The 21,057-nt window shown below is 38.5% G+C and overlaps 1 protein-coding gene across 2 annotated transcripts; it reads right to left on the reverse strand.

Moving 5' to 3' along the window:
* Positions 1-594: 594 nt before the first annotated feature.
* On the reverse strand, positions 595-19,222 carry LOC112502494 (calmodulin-binding transcription activator 6-like). 2 transcript variants are annotated; one of them, XM_025106408.1, is made up of 13 exons: positions 18,822-19,222; positions 16,540-16,665; positions 16,152-16,267; positions 8,871-8,959; positions 8,677-8,722; positions 7,442-7,544; positions 6,964-7,077; positions 6,823-6,860; positions 5,114-5,575; positions 4,123-4,820; positions 2,864-3,428; positions 1,240-1,545; positions 595-974 (listed from the first exon to the last, which is right to left on the reverse strand). In XM_025106408.1, the coding sequence occupies exons 1-13, from the start codon at positions 18,889-18,891 to the stop codon at positions 927-929; spliced, it is 2,781 nt and encodes a 926-aa protein (XP_024962176.1). In that variant the 5' UTR covers positions 18,892-19,222; the 3' UTR covers positions 595-926. The 2 variants fall into 2 exon arrangements, with proteins under 2 accessions (XP_024962176.1, XP_024962177.1); XM_025106409.1 differs by lacking the exons at positions 8,871-8,959; positions 16,152-16,267; positions 16,540-16,665; positions 18,822-19,222 and having other exon boundaries at positions 7,442-7,566; positions 8,677-8,706.
* Between the last annotated feature and the right edge of the window lie 1,835 nt (positions 19,223-21,057).

Genomic DNA, 21,057 nt, shown 5'->3' on the forward strand with positions numbered 1-21,057 from the left:
TATTTCGTTTGAGGGACCCAACCCAAAATTTTAAATAACTACAAAAATGAAATTTGTAATTTACTCTAAAGAGAACTTTTGACACTTAATGTGACAAATACATAAAGACATACTAGAGTAGGCTAGATCAGGTTTATTTGGACTTTTGGACCGTTTACTAATACAAATTGAATAAAAGTTAATCGGGTAAGAGTGTGGTTTAGATCAACACTAATTACAAACCGAGTTAGGGGCTGTTTACTTAAATGCTTACTCGGTAAGCGCTTATATAATTTATTTTCTAGGTAAGATTGTAATATATCAAAATGGTATCGTATGCAACAATATATATATGGTAAGCGCTTACCCGGGTAAGAGTCGTCACCCTCACTTACCGGGTAAGACTCTATCCTTATCATCGCTCTTACCAGGTAAGATTATTGGGTTTTGCCATATTCGTCCAATGAGGAAAATTACCCGGTAAGCACCTACTGGGTAAGCGTTTAGTAAACGACCCCTAATAGATCCCCTCCCTTAGCTTACCAGGTCGGGTCAACATCATGAACCGGTGAGAGGAGATTGGTGTAAACATCTGTGATCGGGTAAGTGCCTCTTGAAGTAAAAAGGTAGTAAACAGCCCTTAGCTTTAGAGCTATGATCAAGGTCAAGCACATATACAAAACATGCCATCTTTATATCCATGAATATGGTTATGGAGACAACTAGTTTACATTGACCAAATTTCACTTACAGTAGAATTACTACGTTATACTGCATTGCATGCTGCCATTTATACTAACATGAACCCTCTTTCTGACCAAAACTACTGATTCCATTTTTAAAAGAAATGGATAGAAGTAATAGTTTAAGTTGAAAGTACCTAACCTTAATCTAGGCATTTACAAGATATACGCAGATGTCTAACACACAATCGCGTCACAGGCCTTCTATCTTTCCATATTCGTAACTGGATTCGAAAGCTCTTCGTACTCCACCTGCAAAATGACAGAAAACTCTCAAAATAAATGCAACATTTCCTTTATGTTGAATATTGAATGTGTTGAGTTCGATCCGTAATATTTATTTGTTCATGTTCTTTTTGCAGGTTTGTAAGATCACCATTTTGTTTGTGATATAAACCAAGTACGATGATTTGAAAAGTTCGCTCTAAAACTACGTGAATGTTGAATTTATTTTGGGTCAGGAGTAGCAGCAAAAATTGGTCTCAAAGTGCTTGAAGTCTGGAGACATTATACATACCCCTGCTTGGTTAAGTGCTAGCTTCATCTTTCTATATTCTTCTTGAGCTCTTTTTGACCGAAACATGGCTTGGACCCGAACAACGGATCTCTCAACACGCTCTTCAGCTTGTTTCCTACTGGATTTGAAGAACTCTTCCTCGCCACTGATTTCTTGCTTCTCATCTTCATTTGGAATTGGAGCAACTTCAAGACCTCTAAAGCCTTTTCGCTTTAAACGCCAACGAATAATTGCTTTCTCTAGCACTCCTACTGACCATAATATCTTCTTATACTCCCTTCGAACTTGGAGACCACGGAAAAAGGCCTGCATAAAAAATGTGATTTTTCTTTTACCCAACAAACCAAATCTACAGAATTGAATAGCTTAGGGAAGAAAGATGAATCGTTTGCATACTTTGGGATATAGATAAAATCACCAAAACAATATAGGCCGCAACAAAATTGTAGTTTCAACAAGGGCAAAATGGATGATCAAATGATTGAAATGTTAATGGTTTTTTGAAATGCATACCTCTATAAAAGATTTAACGGTAAGATACTTCTAATGCTAGGAGTAGGGGAGTTTAGAGAAGGTAGAGGTGGGGAGGGGGGAGTAGTGGCGCTTAGGTTACTAGAGCCTTATGGTAGATAGAGAGTTGCTTTAGTTTTTCCTATTTTTCATGTCTTCTTTATGCTTTGTTTTATCTTTTATCTTATGTCCCTCGTGTCTATTGCGTGTTTGTATACACTCCTATGTTACTATGCCGCTTCCTCAAATGTCAGCTTGGTTTTGCTTTTGTTTTGCAAGTTAGGGGTCTTCATGAAAATAGCCTCTCTACCCTCACGGGTAGAAGCAAGATCTACGTACATCCCCCCCCCCCCCCCTGCGGGAGCAGGGCCGGACCCTACCATTGTGTTGGATATATTGGGCTGGTCTTATACTTGTACCCATGAAAGTTATCAAGTACCTCATTCCCATCCATGTCATACAAGTAATAAATTCAAAACTTTGAGGAAGTTTAACAAATCAATAAATGAGAAGGTCATTTCTTGTGACCTGAAAAATGGACCCTCAACTATTGAGCATTTCGATTTGTGAGTTCACACCTGAACGCTATATGAGAATTTAAGTGTGAAAATGAAAAAACCATGGAAGACTGTCATCTTTCTATTTTGTCTTTCAAGGTGCCTTTTAGGACACTTAAATGTGGTTGGAAAGAGGATGGACATTAACATCTAGACATTAACTACACCATGGTAAACAATTACATACTCCAAAAAAACGCAGCAATTTCCGTTTTGGGTTGTCTTACAAGATACCATTTTTTTTTTTGAAAAGTTTCATTCCAATATTATTTATTTACCCTTTGGTAACCATCACAAGATAATATAATTCTCATTATTTGTCTTTGTTGAGAGTTATTTTAGATATTTGACTAATGATCAAACTCTTTCATTGAGCTATGTGCCTATTAAAACTTTGCATTATTTAGGGACAAAGGGGGTAGCAATCTGGTGGGCTTAATAGCTATACAAGGATAATCACAATATGAAGTTGGAGCTCTACCGCATGCCATATAAATGACTCAACTGTCAACTAGATTTTCCAATAAAACTGAAAAATGGTTATGAACAGTTCTTACTTGAATTTTGATCGCTTGACGACGCTTATTCAGAAAGTCTTTTCTTATTTTCCATGTACGAAACCTATGCTGTATGCGGACAGCAGCTGCCATTTGTTTCTTTGTTTCATAGTGGCGAAAGGCATGCTGAATCCTCATAGCCGCTATTATGCAGCGTGCTTCATCTTCTGCATTGACAAATTCCAACGCTTTTGTTTTCAGTTTAAATGACTGCTCCCTGAATGCAGCCTGTATACGTGCTGCAGCATCAGCAGCCCTCCTATAAGCAGACAGGGTATCTTTCAGATATTGCTCCTCTTCATTAACTTCGGTCACTGGGCCATTCGTGGTAAAATCATCATCAGTCGGGATTGTACACTGCAACGAGCCACTAACATTTCCAGCTAATGTCATAGCCTCAAAATGGGCCAACAATGCCTTCTCTGCAAGAAAAGCAGCCAACCCCTCATAACCACTCTTGGATGCAAGATCAGCAGGAGTGCATCCACCAGGATTTTCTGAAGTGGGGTCTGTCACCAAATTTGGATTCGCCCCTGCAGATAGAAGGGATGCAACAGACTTTTGCCTGGAAGTGAAGATTTAATTGGAAGATCAAGAGCATAATCCAAAAATACTATAAACCAAACCAAACTCAGTATGTTCCACCCGTAGGTGGGGTCTGGGGAGGGTGAGATGTATGCAGACTTGACATCTACCCCAAAGAAGAGAGTGGTTGTTTCTGTGAAGACCTCGACTCGTGCAATGTGTGTGAAAAGAAAGGAAAGCTTGCTAAAAAAGATTGCGGTACTAAAAACTGAAAATCTGTTAGAAAGAAGCAACAGCACTAAAACAGCGAAACAAACAAACAAACATACAAACAAACACGAGCGGGGTAGGAAGAACTAAACACCCTAGTCTAACCTAGGACTCCCGGAGATCTCACTGCCGGCCGACTAACCCTACCCCCATCCTCTACCTCTCCAGATCCCTTTTGCCCGTCTAGGCTAGCTACAGATTCCCACCCTAAGCTTTTAGCTTTACTATGTCTACAGCAATAGCTATATACAAATCATGACAAGATGTTCTTGGTATTTAAAACTGCATTAGTTTCTTTAACATGTCAGTTTTCATGGTATATATACTACATGCTGACACGTGATCTTGATGTAATATTATACCTACTAGAAACAACTGTTAAGATAGTAAGATGTAAAGATCAAGTGTAGACAGTTTCTCATTCAAATGTAGACGTGGACGTGGTAAACGAAGAAGCAACTTACCTTCCATAATACGCTGCCCAATGAAGAGCCGTCCATCCCAATTTGTCACGAAAATCGATTGATAAGCCTGACCATGAGTATGGGAACATAGCCCAAGTGTAGTCCAGTATGGCACACAAATGAATTACTCCTTGACCTCGAACATCACGATCAGGGATCTTTCCTCCATCTAATATTCTTTCCAAAAGCCATTCAAGTAGTCTGGTTTGTAAAGTGAGCTCCAATAAGCTACTTTTGGCGCGTTGGAAAGATATTCTTGTTCCTGTAATTGAATTTATCAGAACATCCCAACTATTAACAATGGATCGGGTTCTGTGGGCAAAGATTTTGGCTTCTTTCAGGGCCTTTGCTGGTACTTTACTGGATAAGATATTAAGGCTCCTGGATGAAGAAAAAAGAAGATGAGCCAGTCTCATCGTATTTTGGAAATCTTCCCACTCAGACTTTTCTTCCGAAGAAATTATTGACTTATTGATAGGAGGAGCACGGTATTCAAATGCCATAACTTGACTTATGGGTTTGTGGCCATCATAACTGATGAAAAGGTTGACTATTCCTGGGCTGTGACGAGATACAAAACACCGAAATACACCAGATTGGACGACTTCGACAGGAAGACAAACATCTCCACAGACACAAAATAGATTGGAGTTTGCTAAGTGTCGATGCTCTTCATGGAAAACTCCGACCACTAAAATCTGCAGCAAAGATAGTAAAGGTCAAAACATCACAACACAGTCTAATAATCTATGACTGTTGTGATAAAGTTATGTGGATCAGTGTTCATTCCTGCTCCCATTGTAGCTTTCAGATATGGCAAAAATTTACATGAACATCATCTATGGAAGTATTCCTACCTTCAATGCCTATAACATAGTTTGATGCAATCATGCAATAAACACTTGAACAGTTCATATCAAATTTCAAGTTAGAAAACAGTCCCTTTAATTTGAAAAGTGCTACATATTTAAAATGGTCATATAAACAGAACCTTTGTTTCTTCATTAGATGAAGCCCATGAAGGCGAGATGTCGGTTATACTGAATATTTGCTGCAAGGAATGTGACTGTTGATTATAACCACTTGGAGGTCTAACTGTTCCTTGACCAGTTGAAACCAAACGTTCTGGTGTCAGAGTTGGACCATCTATCACAACAGGAGAGTCAGTCATGGTGTAATTCATCCATCTTCCAAAACTATCTTCATTTTCCATTCCATCCTTGCCCAGAGTGTCTAAACTATCAGTGCTAACATTTACAAGTTTGGGGTCCATCTGTAAATTTGAATGCTCCCTGATCCCTGTCCTTTGAATGTTCATGTTGGAAAAGCTGAGGTCATAGGTATTTCCCTCACCGACTGTTCCAGGACGGAATGTGGCAGATTGATCATCCGTTAATAGTTTGTGCACAAAGGTTGAGTTATTCTGTAAACTTGTATCGTTGCCCTGTAACATCTGCAATAATAATACTGAGAGATTTAAGTTCTAGCAACATTAGGCTTATGAATGACTTAGTCAAGTGGATGAATAAAAGATCCTCTAGAAACTTTTCTGTGACAATTGATCTTTAAAAATTAAAAAAGTGGTTACAGGTGGCTTAGTTGAGTTAACAAGATTGACCTGATCCTTTTGACAAAAAGGAACAGAAGAGAAAATGAGAACTGAAGGATATATAGAATGAGGCCTCTTCATGACGGAAGAGTCAGCAAAGAAACAATCCTCTTACCTATGATATATTGAATTTAACCAAATTGTATATGAACAAAAGCATGCATGCTAATCTGTAATTTCCAATCACATAATGATATTTAACAAAAAAGATTCTGACACTTTTATGTATCCATTCTGTGGATGTTACATAATAGATCGTTAGCACATATAAGTTGACAAATCTGGACATGATAATCCACCTTTAGCCCTTTGTCACTTTCAAACCATTATGCTGCCTTACTGCAGATGTCACCATTCCTTTTCAACAAAAAGTGCAAATGACCAATTTTTGTATCTTTTCTGAAATTTTATAGGAGTGTTATATACATGAAACTTTATAACATATTCCACAAGTTAAAATCCCATCAAGGATTCACAGCAAGTGTGAGTTCTCAGATCCTAATCTGTAATCACTTCTGATGTCCCTTGGGGCCAAACACATTGTTGACTATGACAGTCAAAACATACTACTCTTCTGTTTCAAATTGACTGGAATTAATTAAAACATTGCAAATGGAAAAATATGTTGTCAATAGAAATGATGGTTTGTATGAAAGTTGATTTTGAGAAGTACTAAGGTCGACACACAAAATCAAAGCAAAACTGCAAAACACATATCAACAAATAACGAATGCTAATTGATTTTCATAGTGGTAACAAAGAAAGGTATAACAAACTAATTTGCTGGTGATGAGTCCATATCAATTTTGTATCTGGGAAGTACTAGGTTTGACATCAAAGTCTTCATACTTTATATACTAAAAAGATAACCCATATTAGGAAACTCTACTTCAGATATTATAAAGTAAAACCCTAATTAACTAACAATATACAATATCTAACAGAGCAGAAGGAGCATTACTAATGGTCTTTTGAGAAGACATATGACAAACCTAGAATGGCAACTATAGCACTAGATCATGTAGATCTTTCTTTACCAAAAAACAAATTGGCAGTGATACCCTACTTACAGTATTTACAAATCCACTTACCCCATATTGGTAATCCTGATCAAAGTATGATATGTTTCCTGCAAGGAAAAAAGAATGATTCATACAGTCCAATCAGATTCAATTGTTCCTTGAATTATCAAGCAGCTGCCATCTTTATCACAACTAAACAAAGTTAATTACCTCTTTCAGGGGTGATTAACTTATTGGGGCCATCTACGACCACAAGCTCATCCCAATCAAGCGTGTTGATTTCATGAAGTCTCATCTCATGATTTATTATGGTCTCGTTAGGCTCTGCAGAATCACAAACAAAGTAAAATCTTACTTTTTTTACCCTGAAGCTGATCTTCTTCTCATGACTAAGACAGTTGATATCTGTAACCTGAAGCATAATCATTAATTTTCTATGTCAAGGGTGATTCTAAGTTCTCCTGAACGTCATTTTGTTTTTATAATCAACTAGTCCTCATTGTTAAGTGGTTTTTAAACACTCAGAAGACTTAAGGATTTTATATTTTAACTGTTTTCATCTCACAGTAGCCAATAGGTAAGAATAAGGAAAGTAAAATGAAATAACAAATTACCATCCACTCTAGCCGGTATGAGTCTTTACATATCATACACGGAGTTTTTAAAATCAGTCAATAAACTTACGCACCAGCATAATGAACCTGATCAATCCCTTCATTTTCTTCCGACAGATTCCATGAAGTAGGTGGGTCTGAACTGGCATTCGATTCAAAATTCGGGGAACCTTGCAACTGCATAATGGGTTCAGAATAGCTGTAAGTAGCAAGTGGCATTTGTTAATGAGAAGGGCCAAAGTTGAGTTGAAAACTGAAGTTCCAAATTAGCTTACACAAGTGCAGTCATATCAATTTGCATGTAATCAGTATGCCAAGATCTATTTTGGATATGTTAGGAAAATAATGTGAGCCGAGTATGGGACACCACAGAGCAAGGCATCATGTAGTTTGATCACAGACCTTCCAGTGTTTTCAAGAGAAATGGCTATTTATCTTATTTGTGGAAGGAAAATCACATCTTTTTGGCTTCTGACACATAAATTGTTGGGTGATGGACTTGTCTAAATAGCTTGAGCTGGTAATGATATATGTATAGAGTATCACCATGCAGCCCCAACCTCATATGATAGAGCCATATAGAAGTATATCACTGTGCCTAACCAAACACAGAACAAACTGCACTTCAAACATACTAGGTCAAGAAGTGCAAAAGGGACGCTGTAGAACACATGACATGCTAAAACATGAAATCTCATATTATTTTATGTATGTAAGTTGGCATATATGAATGAGCATGTAGATCGATCTTCCACAAACACACACAGGTGTATTTATATACTCCCTTGTTTCCAATTTGTTAGCCCTTACAGATTTTCTCATTTTTCAAAATGTTATCTGTAGCACTTGGATAATACTTGTCCATAAAGATCCCTAATCCATCTTTCTTTCTTTGAATGGAGTCAAAGGTATGATTCTTACAAATAAATTATAATCATGGCATACCTTAATAGGTATGCGAAAACTTGAAAGACTAATACATTTGGGAAGGGGAAGTATATCATAGGAAGTCCGTCCACATATAGTGCTACAAGATGCATCTAACATGCAGGGTAGTTTAGAAGCAAATCAAGAGTGTTAGGCCCACACAGAATTAATTCATGTGGGGTGGTGTTCCAAGTGAATAGCTCCACACACATCAAAGTGAAGGACAAATTTCTGCATCCATACAATGGAGGGGATTCTATATTTTATGTACGATGGTGAACATACAGTCTTCTTTTAACAGCCACATCTCAACAAGGAACTACATGCAATGTCATACATGTACATATATCTACTAGGATTGAGAATTTCGTGATGGACCAACCTCCTGAGTGTCACGGTAATGAACAAGAACAATATGTTCCAGTTTCCTGTAACAGAAGCAAAACAAATGATGTTTAAAAAAATAAAACAGACTATTGAAATTTGGCTAAAGAGATGAAGTATCTTTAATGTGGTATAAACTATTAATGAAAAAAGAGGGGTTCATAACCCATGCAATCTTCAATTGTTGCATACTTATCAAGAAGCCAGTAACATCTGCGAACAAAGGTTGTCTGATCTTCGCCATGTGCATAATACACATGAATCCTTTCGTCATTACCAACCTATATCAACAAAGTTGATATATTATATCATAACAGCGTTCACTAATATTTGCTTATAAAATTAAACAAAAATCTGGGATTCCTAAATAGTAAAAAGATTGAAGTAACTACCATAAAGTGAAATTAAGATATGTGGAAACTGAATCAGATAGTGGAGAACATACAAGTACCCCACTAATTATATAAGAGAGAGTTGCATATGATGGAATGAACAAGTAAATTATATCCAACGGACTTATATAAGACGGCCAAACTCTCATGCCACCTCAGGATTTCAGTAAATTTTAATCATACTCCAGCTTAATTCAAAAACATTTAGATCCCAAAATGCTTCTCCAAAGCCTCCAACTATGTATTGACACCTTGTCAAGTCTCATAATCAAAATTATGCTCAAGGCATATACCATAGTGTATGCTATTTTTTAATAAATTTCTAAGTATACTATTTTTTAATAAAGTTCTATTGCTAGAAATTTTATTTAAATATAAATGTTATATTTTTTTTTAGTTTAAAGCCCATAAGAGGCCCAAACTGCTTAAACGCGTCAGACCAGACCGCCTCTTTGTGGTTTGGTTTAACCGATTTGGTCACTTGCTACCAAACCGCTCGGTTTGGAATTTTTCTAAACCGCCATTGCGGTTTGGTTTGTGGTTTAAGAGGTTAAACCGCCCAAACAGGACCACGAACACCCCTAGGTGACAACTTAATTACTCAAATCATCAACCTAACTCGAGCACTGGAACTTTGATATAAAGCACAACTATAACCCAAAAGAGAATACTAATTCAAACTAATAACTAAGATGTATTCGATTTATTTGTATAAACTACATCAATTTCCAATTTTATGAGAGAGAATAAAATTAGATCATGAGAGCAAGAATTTACCCCCTGAAGTGGGACAACTGTAGTTGATGAAAGAGGCAAGGAGAAGCAGATGCAATTATTTTTGTGACTAAATGAACTACTTTGACATAGGGACCGGAGAAGTAACAAAGCTTCAAAATAAAGAATCCAGATATAATAGTATGTTCAACATATATTGAAATGGATGTATTATTATTTTTGCAAGGTACAACATTAAGGGTGTGCTTTGGTACGCAAGGAGAGTACAAAGCAAAGACTTGTTGTCCCACGTTTGAAGCGACAGAAAGACTGGGACATAAATGATTTAGTGGACACAAATGCACTTTTTGTGTCCCATCAAAATAAGTGGGAGAAGAATCAGGGAGATGGGGGAAAATAGATAAATTACTCAACTACCAATGTTAAATTAAAACCTTAAAACTTTCCACAATTCTTTCACCTACCTACCTCACTCCTGCCATTTCCGCCCCATCCAATCTACGTACCAAACGCACCCTAAATGTCAGACGAGAAGCACTTGACACCCAAGAGACCTGGACAAGGGACTCCTTGCATAAACTTCACACAACTTATTAACTAAACTAGATATGACTTCCAATAAATTTAACATGAAATTGTGTGTACTTATTCAAAATCATGGGGGTTAGGTGCTCGCTATAGCCCTCTATAGATCTCTGCACATGACTGATGTTATTTGGCATTCTACACAGGTCTACAGATTTTTAGTCTCAATAAACATAAGCATAACTTTCTTGTGTAAGGATCAAGATATAAAGCCCATATAAATGTTTTTGCAGTAACTTGACCAACCTATCTTTAGCTGAAAATCAAAGTGCTTAAATCTTGCTCAAGTCCTGAACATTGTGAACTTACACATTTCACCTCCAAATGTTAGTTTTGGACCATGTAATTAAAAGTGTTTATGGTAAATTATCAATACCTTTCATTATACATCATCAACCCTTAATATAGGGAGAGAGAATACAGAAATACAATAAGATAATCTCTACCATCAATGACTAACAAACTATCCTAAAATACATGATTTACATAATAATTTACATATTTACTAATAGTCCCCCGCAGTTAGAGCGGGAGGAGAGCAGACGCTCAAACTGGTACGAAAGTTTTCGAATAGCTGTCGAGGTAGACCCTTTGTAAAAATGTCGGCAAATTGGTAAGCGGCGGGTACGTGAAGAACACGAATGTGACCAATTTTTACTTTTTCCCGCACAAAATGAATATCAATTTCAACATGCTTGGTTCGCTGATGTTGAACCGGGTTACCTGACAGATAAACCGCTGAAACATTGTCACAATAAACCACAATTGCCTTGCGTAATGGGACGTGAAGCTCAAGAAGTAAATTGCGCAGCCAACTTGCCTCAGCCACGGCATTTGCGACCCCTCTGTATTCGGCTTCAGCGCTGGAACGAGATATGGTGGGTTGTCTTTTGGATGACCAAGATACTAAATTGTCACCAAGATAAACGCAATAACCGGAAGTGGATCGTCGCGAATCAGGGCAACCACCCCAATCTGCATCCGAGGAGGCTGTAAGAGTGTGACTAGGTGATGCAATGATGCGTATGCCGAAGTCGAGTGTTCCTTTAATATATCGAAGTATGCGTTTCATGAAGTTAAAATGCGAATCCCGTGGTGCATGTATAAACAAACAAATTTGTTGTACCGCATAAGAGATGTCGGGCCTGGTAAACGTAAGATACTGAAGTGCACCGGCCAAGCTGCGATATAAAGTACCATCAGGTAATGGGTTGCCTACAGTAGCACTAAGCTTGGAGGTGGTGTCCACAGGTGTATTGCATGGATTGCAATTAGTCATAGACGTCCGTTTAAGAATGTCTTGTGCATACTGAGTTTGAGATAAAAACAAGCCGTGTTTGTCGCACTGAACCGAAATTCCCAAAAAATGATGTAACGTCCCAAGATCCGTCATAGCAAATTCCCGCGATAGGGTCTTAATGATGGAATTCAATAGGTTGGAGTCCGAGGCTGTAAGAATGATATCGTCGGCATACAACAGAAGATAAGCAGTATGAGTGCCTTGCCGATAAATGAATAAGGAGTTGTCACAAGCACTGCTTCGAAACCCATTGTTGGTGATATAAGTTGCGAATCGATTATACCACGCCTGTGGGGCTTGCTTAAGGCCGTATAGCGATTTACGAAGACGACAGACGTGATGTGGGGTATTTTTATCAACAAAGCCTGGTGGTTGATGCATAAAAACCGTTTCTTGAAGATCACCATGTAGAAACGCATTTTTTACATCTAGTTGGTGAATTGGCCAAGAACGAGAGACGGCAAGGCTTAGGACCGTTCGAATAGTAGCTGGTTTGACCACCGGACTAAATGTGTCGTCACAATCAATCCCAACCGTTTGAGATTTCCCATTAACCACCAAGCGAGCTTTGTATCGTTGAAGAGTCCCATCCACACGATATTTATGGCGAAATAACCACATGCAGCGTATAATTGGGCGGTCAGTGGGACGAGGTACAAGCTCCCAAGTATCATTGTCCAATAGCGCATTATATTCATTGTTCATAGCACTTAACCAATTTGGATCCTGGATAGCCTTAGCGTAGGTGGATGGGATAGGAGAGATGGGAGGATGGGTGGAGGTATGAAGGTATAGGGGTTGGCGTGGTTTGAAGAAGTCGTGCTTGGCACGGGTAGTCATAGTGTGGGTGTTGGTTGTGGGCGGGATGGTGGGTGACGGTGGGGATGGTGGAGATGGTGGCATTTGGGGCAGATGTGGTGGCGAGGGAGGCGAGGGTGGTGGTGTGTCGTATGGTGAGGAAGAGGTGAAGAAAGGTGACGGAATAGGGTGGACGTCAAGGAAAGTGTAGGAGTTTGATGGTGAAGTGTTGGTGTACGGGAAGGAGTTTTCATCAAAGATGACATGTCTAGATAGAAGGACTTTTCCGGTCGTTGGGTCAAGACAGCGGTAACCCCGAAAATTGGTAGGATACACGAGAAAGATGCAGCGGAGAGAGTGGGGGTGGAGTTTGTGGGGTTGAGTCGCAGAGGTGTTTGGGTAACAAACACACCCGAAGACCCGTAGATGGTCATACGTTGGGTGTCGAAGGTATAGGGCAAAGGCAGGGGTAAGAGAGTTTAGGCATTTAATTGGTAGAATGTTGTGAAGGTAAGCGGCGGTATGAAGAGCCTCGACCCAGAATTTTGGGGGAAGGTGAGCATGGGTAAGGAGCACGAACAATGTCGTTAAGATGACGTATCATGCGTTCAGATTTGCCGTTTTGAGGTGAGGTTTGGGGACACGAGAAGCGGAACACAAGACCATTGGTTGAAGCAAATGTTTTGAATTCATTGTTATCAAATTCCCCCCCCCCAAGTCGCATTGGAACGATTTTATTTTACGGTTAAACTGAGTGAGGATAAGTCTATGGAATTTGGTGAAGTTGACGAAGGTTTCAGATTTATATTTAAGGGGGTAAATCCAGATATATTGTGTAAAGTTATCAAGAAGTACCATATAATATTTGTAACCGGAAGTACTACTAACAGGAGAGGTCCACAAATCACAGTGAATGATATCAAATGGTGCAAAAGTAGTAGTAATTGAATCATAGAATGATAATCTTTTGCTTTTCGACAATTGACATGAGTAGCACACCGTACACGGGTTGACTTTATTACAAGAAATAAATAAACGAGTACGAAGAAGATCTAAAACGGTAGCGCCAGGGTGTCCGAGTCGGTTGTGCCATTGATCGGTGGTGGAGGTGGCTAGGTGAACCGATGATGAGGAGTTGGGTGCGGTGAAGGGGTATAGATCACCCGGACTATTGTGGCGCGAAAGAATCGTCCCGGTCTTGAGATCCTTCACAGAAAAGCCGTAAGGATCAAATTCAACAGACACATTATTATCACGAGTAAATTGGCGAACATATAAGAGATTTTTAATGATATTTGGTGTGTACAGGATGTTGCGGAGATGGAAGGTGCTATGAGGAGTTACGTGTATGGCATTTCAGGATCCTTTAATAGGTATACTAGTGCCATTACCAACGAACACAGTACGTCTATTAGAAGATGATAAAGGGAATTGAATTTTACCTGCATCTGCAATCATGTGAGAAGATGCCCCTGTATCCATATACCACGAAGGATCTTGATAATTGAGATGCATTCTGTGAAAAGCGGCTCCAAGATTAGTCGGATTTAGAGCATCAAAATCGTGCATAGGCTGAGTGTCGGATGATTGGGCCACTGAATCGGACTGCACAGAAGACGATCCTATTTGTTGATACGCAATATGGGCCGCAGCAGATTGGGCCGATGGTGCCTGCAGAGAAGGACTACCGGGCCAGGAGACATTGGGCCATGCATTTGGTTGTGTTGGATACGGACAGGGCGGCGGGGCCCACCAGGCCCACGGTGGGTAGGTGGTAGGCGGTGGAGCCAGAGCAAAAGAGCGACCACGACCCAGGTTAGACGATCGTCCCCCACGGGCATAAGGCCGGCCACGACCACGACCCCTGCCATATGATCGCTGATCGACAGAGGGTGGCGGCGGCGCAATGGTGCGACATGCGAACCCTTGGGAGCAGAGGGAGCCACCATAGCTGTTTGGGTTGAATTTTGGCGAGCTAATTGACGCTGTTGTTCCAGTTGAAGCATGCTACATGTCATGTCCCAAGGAGAGCTTTGGTTAATAAAAGAGGCGACCATGTCGAAGTCTGCAGGAAGACCACGAACCAACTGAAGAACCATTCGCTTTTCATTAACCGGATTATCCACATCCGTGAGTTGTTCTGCGAGACCTTTAATTTTCTAGCAATACTCGTCCATAGAAGAGCAAGCGGTCAAAGTCAGGTTTGTGAATTCGTGTTCGAGGGCGGCAGCCCGGGAGCCCTTGTTGTTGAGGAAAATGTCGCGAATCTTAGTCCAAGCATCGTAGGCAGTAGCATCCGAATCAAGTACACGAACAAGGAGATCGTTAGACAACGTACCATAGATCCATTGCAACATGATCGCATAGATCTCAGCCCATGTTTCGTAGGTTGCATCGGCGCTGTTCGGTGGCGGCGTACCGTCAATGTGATTGAGTACCTTGTAACCTCTAGCATGAAGCTTGAAAATCTTTACCCATGACGAATACGTAACCGTGGTCCCATCTAGTATCCGAACTTTATTCTGGATGTTCGTGAGGTTTGTTGTTTTGGGTGTGGTTTCGTTGGATGATGGAGCCATGGCTCAATCGGGTTTCTTCTTGCCGGAGAAGGAGAGACAACGGAAACGAGGAAGACGGAGGCTAGGGTTTCAAGGGTTTCTCAGAGATAGGCTCTGATACCATAAAAGTGTTTATGGTAAATTATCAATACCTTTCATTATACATCATCAACCCTTAATATAGGAAGAGAGAATACAGAAATACAAGGAGATAATCTCTACCATCAATGACTAACAAACTATCCTAAAATACATGATTTACATAATAATTAACATATTTACTAATAGTAATGACCTATTAGTCAATGATGCACACTGATGATACCAAGTTTCACACATATAATCCACCAAAGCAATAAGCAAGATTAAGTACGCACATTTGTCAGGATAATTTGCTGCCATATCTTCTTTCAGCAATTTTGATAACATGGCCTTTCTTCATTCAGTTGTAATAAAATTTTAAGGCTGATACCCAGGCAAGAAAAACATCAGGGGTTGAAAAAATTCATTTGCAACACAAGGCAACCCCCTTCAAGTTCAACTAGATAATAGAGAGACATGATACTCGTAATGATTTTGAAACTCGGTGCACTCCTCTCATTATAAAAACTATTTATTCATGTATAGAATGCACCCCTTCTACCTGTTATAATTGATGAAGAAGATGATGATCATGAGAATATTCTAACATAGTTCCCTTTGTTGTTCCACATTATGACTAGTAGAATTTTAAAAGTGTTCTCCATATCTACAAATTTCTTTTACTTGGGCATCTTTTATTTAATTTGAACATACTTCTGCTACTAGATGAGAAGAGAACTCATCAACCAAAATTTGTTTGCAAGGAACTGCACCTTGACCTGAATTAAAGAAGATGACTAGGTAGCAAATGGAATGCATTATCATGTACCACAAGGGTATATGTTTTAGGAGAAATAGAATACAAAACACCCTTGTAGTCCCCTCCATAGGACCCTACATCACTACCTCTTTTACATCTAATATTCTCTTCAAGCTTCAACAAGCACTATTTAGCATGAGTGGTCACTCAAATCGCTTTGTGCATGCAGATATGTATATAAAGCAGCAAAAAAAAGAAGCTTACTTTCAAGTGTTCATGAGCTTCTTTGACAGTTTTTCCGTCTTTCTTCTTTTTCCAATTGTGGCCATCCCTCCGGAAATTTCTGAGCATCTTTCGGTCAAATAGGACGATGGTGCCACCTATATGATTGCAGAAAGATTAAGTGCCTATGGTTTGGGCCATTTGGGTACATAATGCAATGGCAAATCCAGGGAAGGAGTTAATCTATTAAGGAATAAATTTTTAGCACTCTTAGCAAAAATGTACGAGTGAATCTTTAACATTTCTAATAGAGCTTTTCCAGAATCAAGAGAGGCAAGTCTGAACAGTCCATGCTACAGGACGCCAAAGCCATCTTAACCAAGAAAGATAACCTCATAAAATCCACAAAAGAAGATGAGATTAGATTTACTTCTTGGCAAATTCATCGGCTTCACATGAATGTTGAAATAGTTGTGGTTGCAAAGTATTGCATGGATCTCATTTGGCCGGAGCCATCTTGTCTTAGCTTCCTCAAACATGGTGGGTACATCCAAATCTGTTCATGGAAGAAAGAAACGCTCTTAGACGGAATGAAGGGTCAGAATTAGATGAAGATCAATATAGGAACAAAAATGTTATATCATTAATTAACTTTAGATATGACCATCTTTTATATTGGTACGACCAGTAGAGATCCCTACCTAGCACTTCTATTATCTTAATCAATACAAGTAAAATCTCTGTTTATTATGTAGTCACAAGTGATGTTACAAGATTTGCATTTGCATGCCCTAATCCCTACAACTAGTGACCCCATCATAGTTTCGTCCGTGAAAGACACTTCTCACCAATTTAAAGAAAGAACAATCCTGTTGACAAGTCTCCAGCCGTTGTATGGTTCGGAAAGTGTAAAAAACACAACTTGGCATTGCAATTGGTAGTTCTTCCATTATATTAATCATAACAAAGAAGAACTAGTTCCTTTCAAGAGTCATCAAGCCAAGCAATGTGGATAATGTGGAGAGCCAGTTCACTCGAGTTCTACCTTCCAGAAAGTGTGATACATTCTAATAAGAAGATCGTTTGGAATGGGGATATCATGATACTTGCTTAGGAGAAAGGGTGTATCATAAACAAGGTCTGGGATCCATTATAACCATTAATACTGAAGGCATATCAAGAGCCTTCGTACATCTTTGTGAATAATAAACAAGGTCTGGGATCTAATATACCGTAGCAATAAGCAGGCTACGAGAACACTACTAGGAAGGTCACTTGTCAATGGCAAGTGATGTTCAAGATAATTATACCTGATTGCCACGATTCCAGATTCAAAGACAAGACAAAGCTATTAATATTTAAAATGTTTTTAACACATTGCATATGATAAGATAATATCGTATGCTGCATAAACAGCATACAGAAAAGGAATTTGACTCGATTTAAAGCTACTACCCATGACCGAACAACTAAATTTACCACAATCGCATGGAAATATAATTTGGTTCATAGCATACTTATTGCTATATAGTCAAAAAGCAGTACCAACAAAATGCAAATCCGAAAATGACATTATTTCTTGCATGAATCATCCTTAGGCCAAGATAAGATATTGCTGATAGGAAACATCGTAATTAACCAATCTATTAACTCAAGCTGCATGGTTCTAACGGATTTATCAATTTAACCCACATTTAGCTGCTACATACTTATTTGAAACACATTCTTTTCTCTTCAGGTGCAATGATGTATGTTTAGATTTTTACATCAACTTTACACTGTCGTCGGGACTCCAGTCATTGGGGCTCCAATCAACAAGAGTAGAAAAGGGAAAGGTTAAACATCACAACGACAAATATGATATAGTTTCATACTTTTTGCCACCAAGTGGAACCATAAAGAAATAAACTAAGAGGACTTATAGCCACTTTTTCTTCTCTCAATTCAACGAAGATAGAAGAAACCCGTTATCGCCTTTTCTTTTCTTATCACTTCTTCCTTTTCTTCATATTAAGAGTCCTAATATCGGATAGACTTGGCCTATTGCTCCTCTATATATGTTGTAATATATCTTCTCTTCTCAAGAGCTCTTTTTGAAAGTAATTTGATGGGATCCGCATATTCTCACATGGTAGTATTAGAACTAAAGGGCATTTTATACTAGTCTAGTCCCCTTACCCATCCATCCCCCTCTAACACTCTGGGACAATCAGACCCTTCCAGCCTCCATTGGAGAGGACCTGTTTAGAGTCCTATGTCGGTAGACTTGGACCTTTTATCCTCTATCTATGTTGGCATCTCTCTTCTCTCCCCTCCAGTAATACCATGGATTTCACATTTCTCACACTTCCAAAAAGAAACCCCAAGCGCTACCATTTTATAAGGTTATGAATTATGATCCCCCAACCACTCAGTACTAACTTAATCCCCAAAATAATCCACGTCCGAGAGAGAAAATCAGATAACCTCCCATAAACAAATCACTAAGACGATTCTAATTCATTAAGCTGCAAGATTTTTTAGAAACACTTTTTCTTTAAGCTTAGTAGCCAATCATAGTCGTTACTCGTTACTGTTCATAATAATATGCTATTTTTTACCAATGTAACCTCTTCTTAATACACGAAATAATTAAAAATCATTACACATATGACATATATATATATATATATGTATATATATACGCACACACACATACAGATTAAAACGCACCTTGCATGGTTTTGAAGCCATGAATCTCTGGACCAACAAGTTGCAATTGGGATGGTATGACAGGTTCCATCGCCAAAAATAACCTCAAAGAGCAGTAACTTTTTATGTAGTCTAATAGAAACCACAAAAATCCGAAAGAAAAAAGTGAAAATGATTCGTTACTAATAGAAAGAAGAACGATTTCAGACTTTCAGTAAGGATGGAAGTAAAAGACTTGATGCGATGACCAAAATCAAACCAAAATCAAAGGTCAACAAGCATTAGAAATTGCAGAAACCCCAAAATATTCAGAAGAATTCAAGTGAAGCGAGCAGAGCAGAGCAGAGCCGAGCTGAGCCGAATTAAGAAAGAAGAGTGATGAGAAGGATGAACCAATAATGGATGATAAAAGCATGGGGACAGGAGAGCTGTCAACTCCTGTCTGTATTTTCTTAGTACGAATTTGACGTCAAATTTAATAACCTTTTTCCAACTTAAATCTTAACATTTCAGTTTCATTTCACGACATATACATCATTTTCATTCGAACATAATTTAATAATGAAAATTGTTTTATTCAAATTTATTTTTATAAAATCTTAGGTGGCTTTTTCTTTTTAAAAGGGTTGAAATCTGAAGTTTTATTTTACTTCTAATTTATAAGAGTTGGTATTAAGTTTGAAAACTATGAATGTCTGAAATTTTGTCTATTTTATCTATTAAAAAATTATAGTGTTGAATTTATAGATAGATCTATACAATTCCACATATTTATTCATTGTCATTACGATGTTTACATTTAAATTATATAATTAACATTCATTTAAACAAAATCATGTTATTGACAGTATTTAAATCATATTAAAATACATCAATTGAGAGAGATGAGGATTGATTTGGTAAGGATCTACTGAGAGAATGATTGATTTAAGTTAATCGATTGAGAAACGTCATTGTTAAGGGTTTGAAAAACAATAAAAGACAAATAAGAGGCTATTTTACTTCTTACCAGATAAGAGAACAATAAGACATAAGTGTCTCTGAAAAGTTGAACAAAACAAGCTGTCTGAGTGACATATCTCTTAACGAATCAAGCATAAGAGATTGATAAGAGTTTTTTTTAATAAAAAAAAAAACAAGACCTTGATATATCATCAATATTAGTAATTTATAAAAAAAATGTTTAGTTTTTATACAATTTGTTGTGAAATAATCAAACGGGGTCTTTTAGTATAAATTAAATAAACGTATTTTTATTGAAATCTTTATTTTAGGTAACGTATTCTTATTGATCTTTATTTTAAACAACGTATGTTTAGAATCTTTATTTGGGTATCTAAAATACGTTGGATAAGTGGAATGAATATTAACCCGTTAACATGTTAACGACTGATTAAAAAATTATGGGTACTTGACAGGTGACTCTTATTGGTGTTTCTTCTCTTGAAGTTTTCCTAGTTTTTCTATTGAGTTGTCAGTAGTTTAACTTTCTTTTTATCGTACGTCTATATTAGGCCATGTTTTGCTTTAAAAGATCAAGTCAGCATTTACAAATATGTTGAGCTTTTTTGTTCTACTAGGGTGCGTTTGATACGCTGGACAGGGTGGAACAGAACAGGACAGAACACATTTGTCCTGTGTTTGGTGTGGCCTAATATTGGACTAAGTGGAACTAACTTGGCTAAACCTTGGACACGCGTGTTCCATCCCACCCCCCTGGAACTAAGTGGAACACAACCTATTTCCCTCATTACCCTTTTCACACACYCGGCTGCAAGAAGAACRACCCTTCACCGCTCCATCGTCTCGATCGCTTCCTCTTGTCGACGGCCGGCGAGTTCCAATCGACGGCGAGTTTCAATCGACGGTCGCTCCATCTCGCCGGCTGTACAAACATCTCGCTGCCCGACGAAGTCGCTTCATCTCCTTCCCGACGAAGTCCCTTCATCTCGCCGGTCTTCCCCGTCGCTCCATCTCGCTGGCTGTACCTTCATCTCGCCGGTCTTCCCCGTCGCTCCATCTCGCCGGCATCTCCTTCATCTCGACGGCTATACCTTCATCTCCTTCTCGACGATTTGCTGTGTATGATTTGCCCTAACTCGACTGTTTSATTCGATTTGTTGTTCGATTTTATGTGTATGATTTGCTGTAATGCTTGAATAGATTTAGGGTTTTGATTCGATTTAGGGTTGTAATGCTTGATTCGATTTAGGGTTTTGATTCGATTTAGGGTTGTAATGCTTGATTCGATTTAGGG

This window comes from Cynara cardunculus, unplaced genomic scaffold (assembly GCF_001531365.2).
Source record: "Cynara cardunculus var. scolymus isolate 2C unplaced genomic scaffold, CcrdV1 Un_Scaffold_1506, whole genome shotgun sequence".
In the NCBI taxonomy this organism is placed as follows: Eukaryota; Viridiplantae; Streptophyta; class Magnoliopsida; order Asterales; family Asteraceae; genus Cynara; species Cynara cardunculus.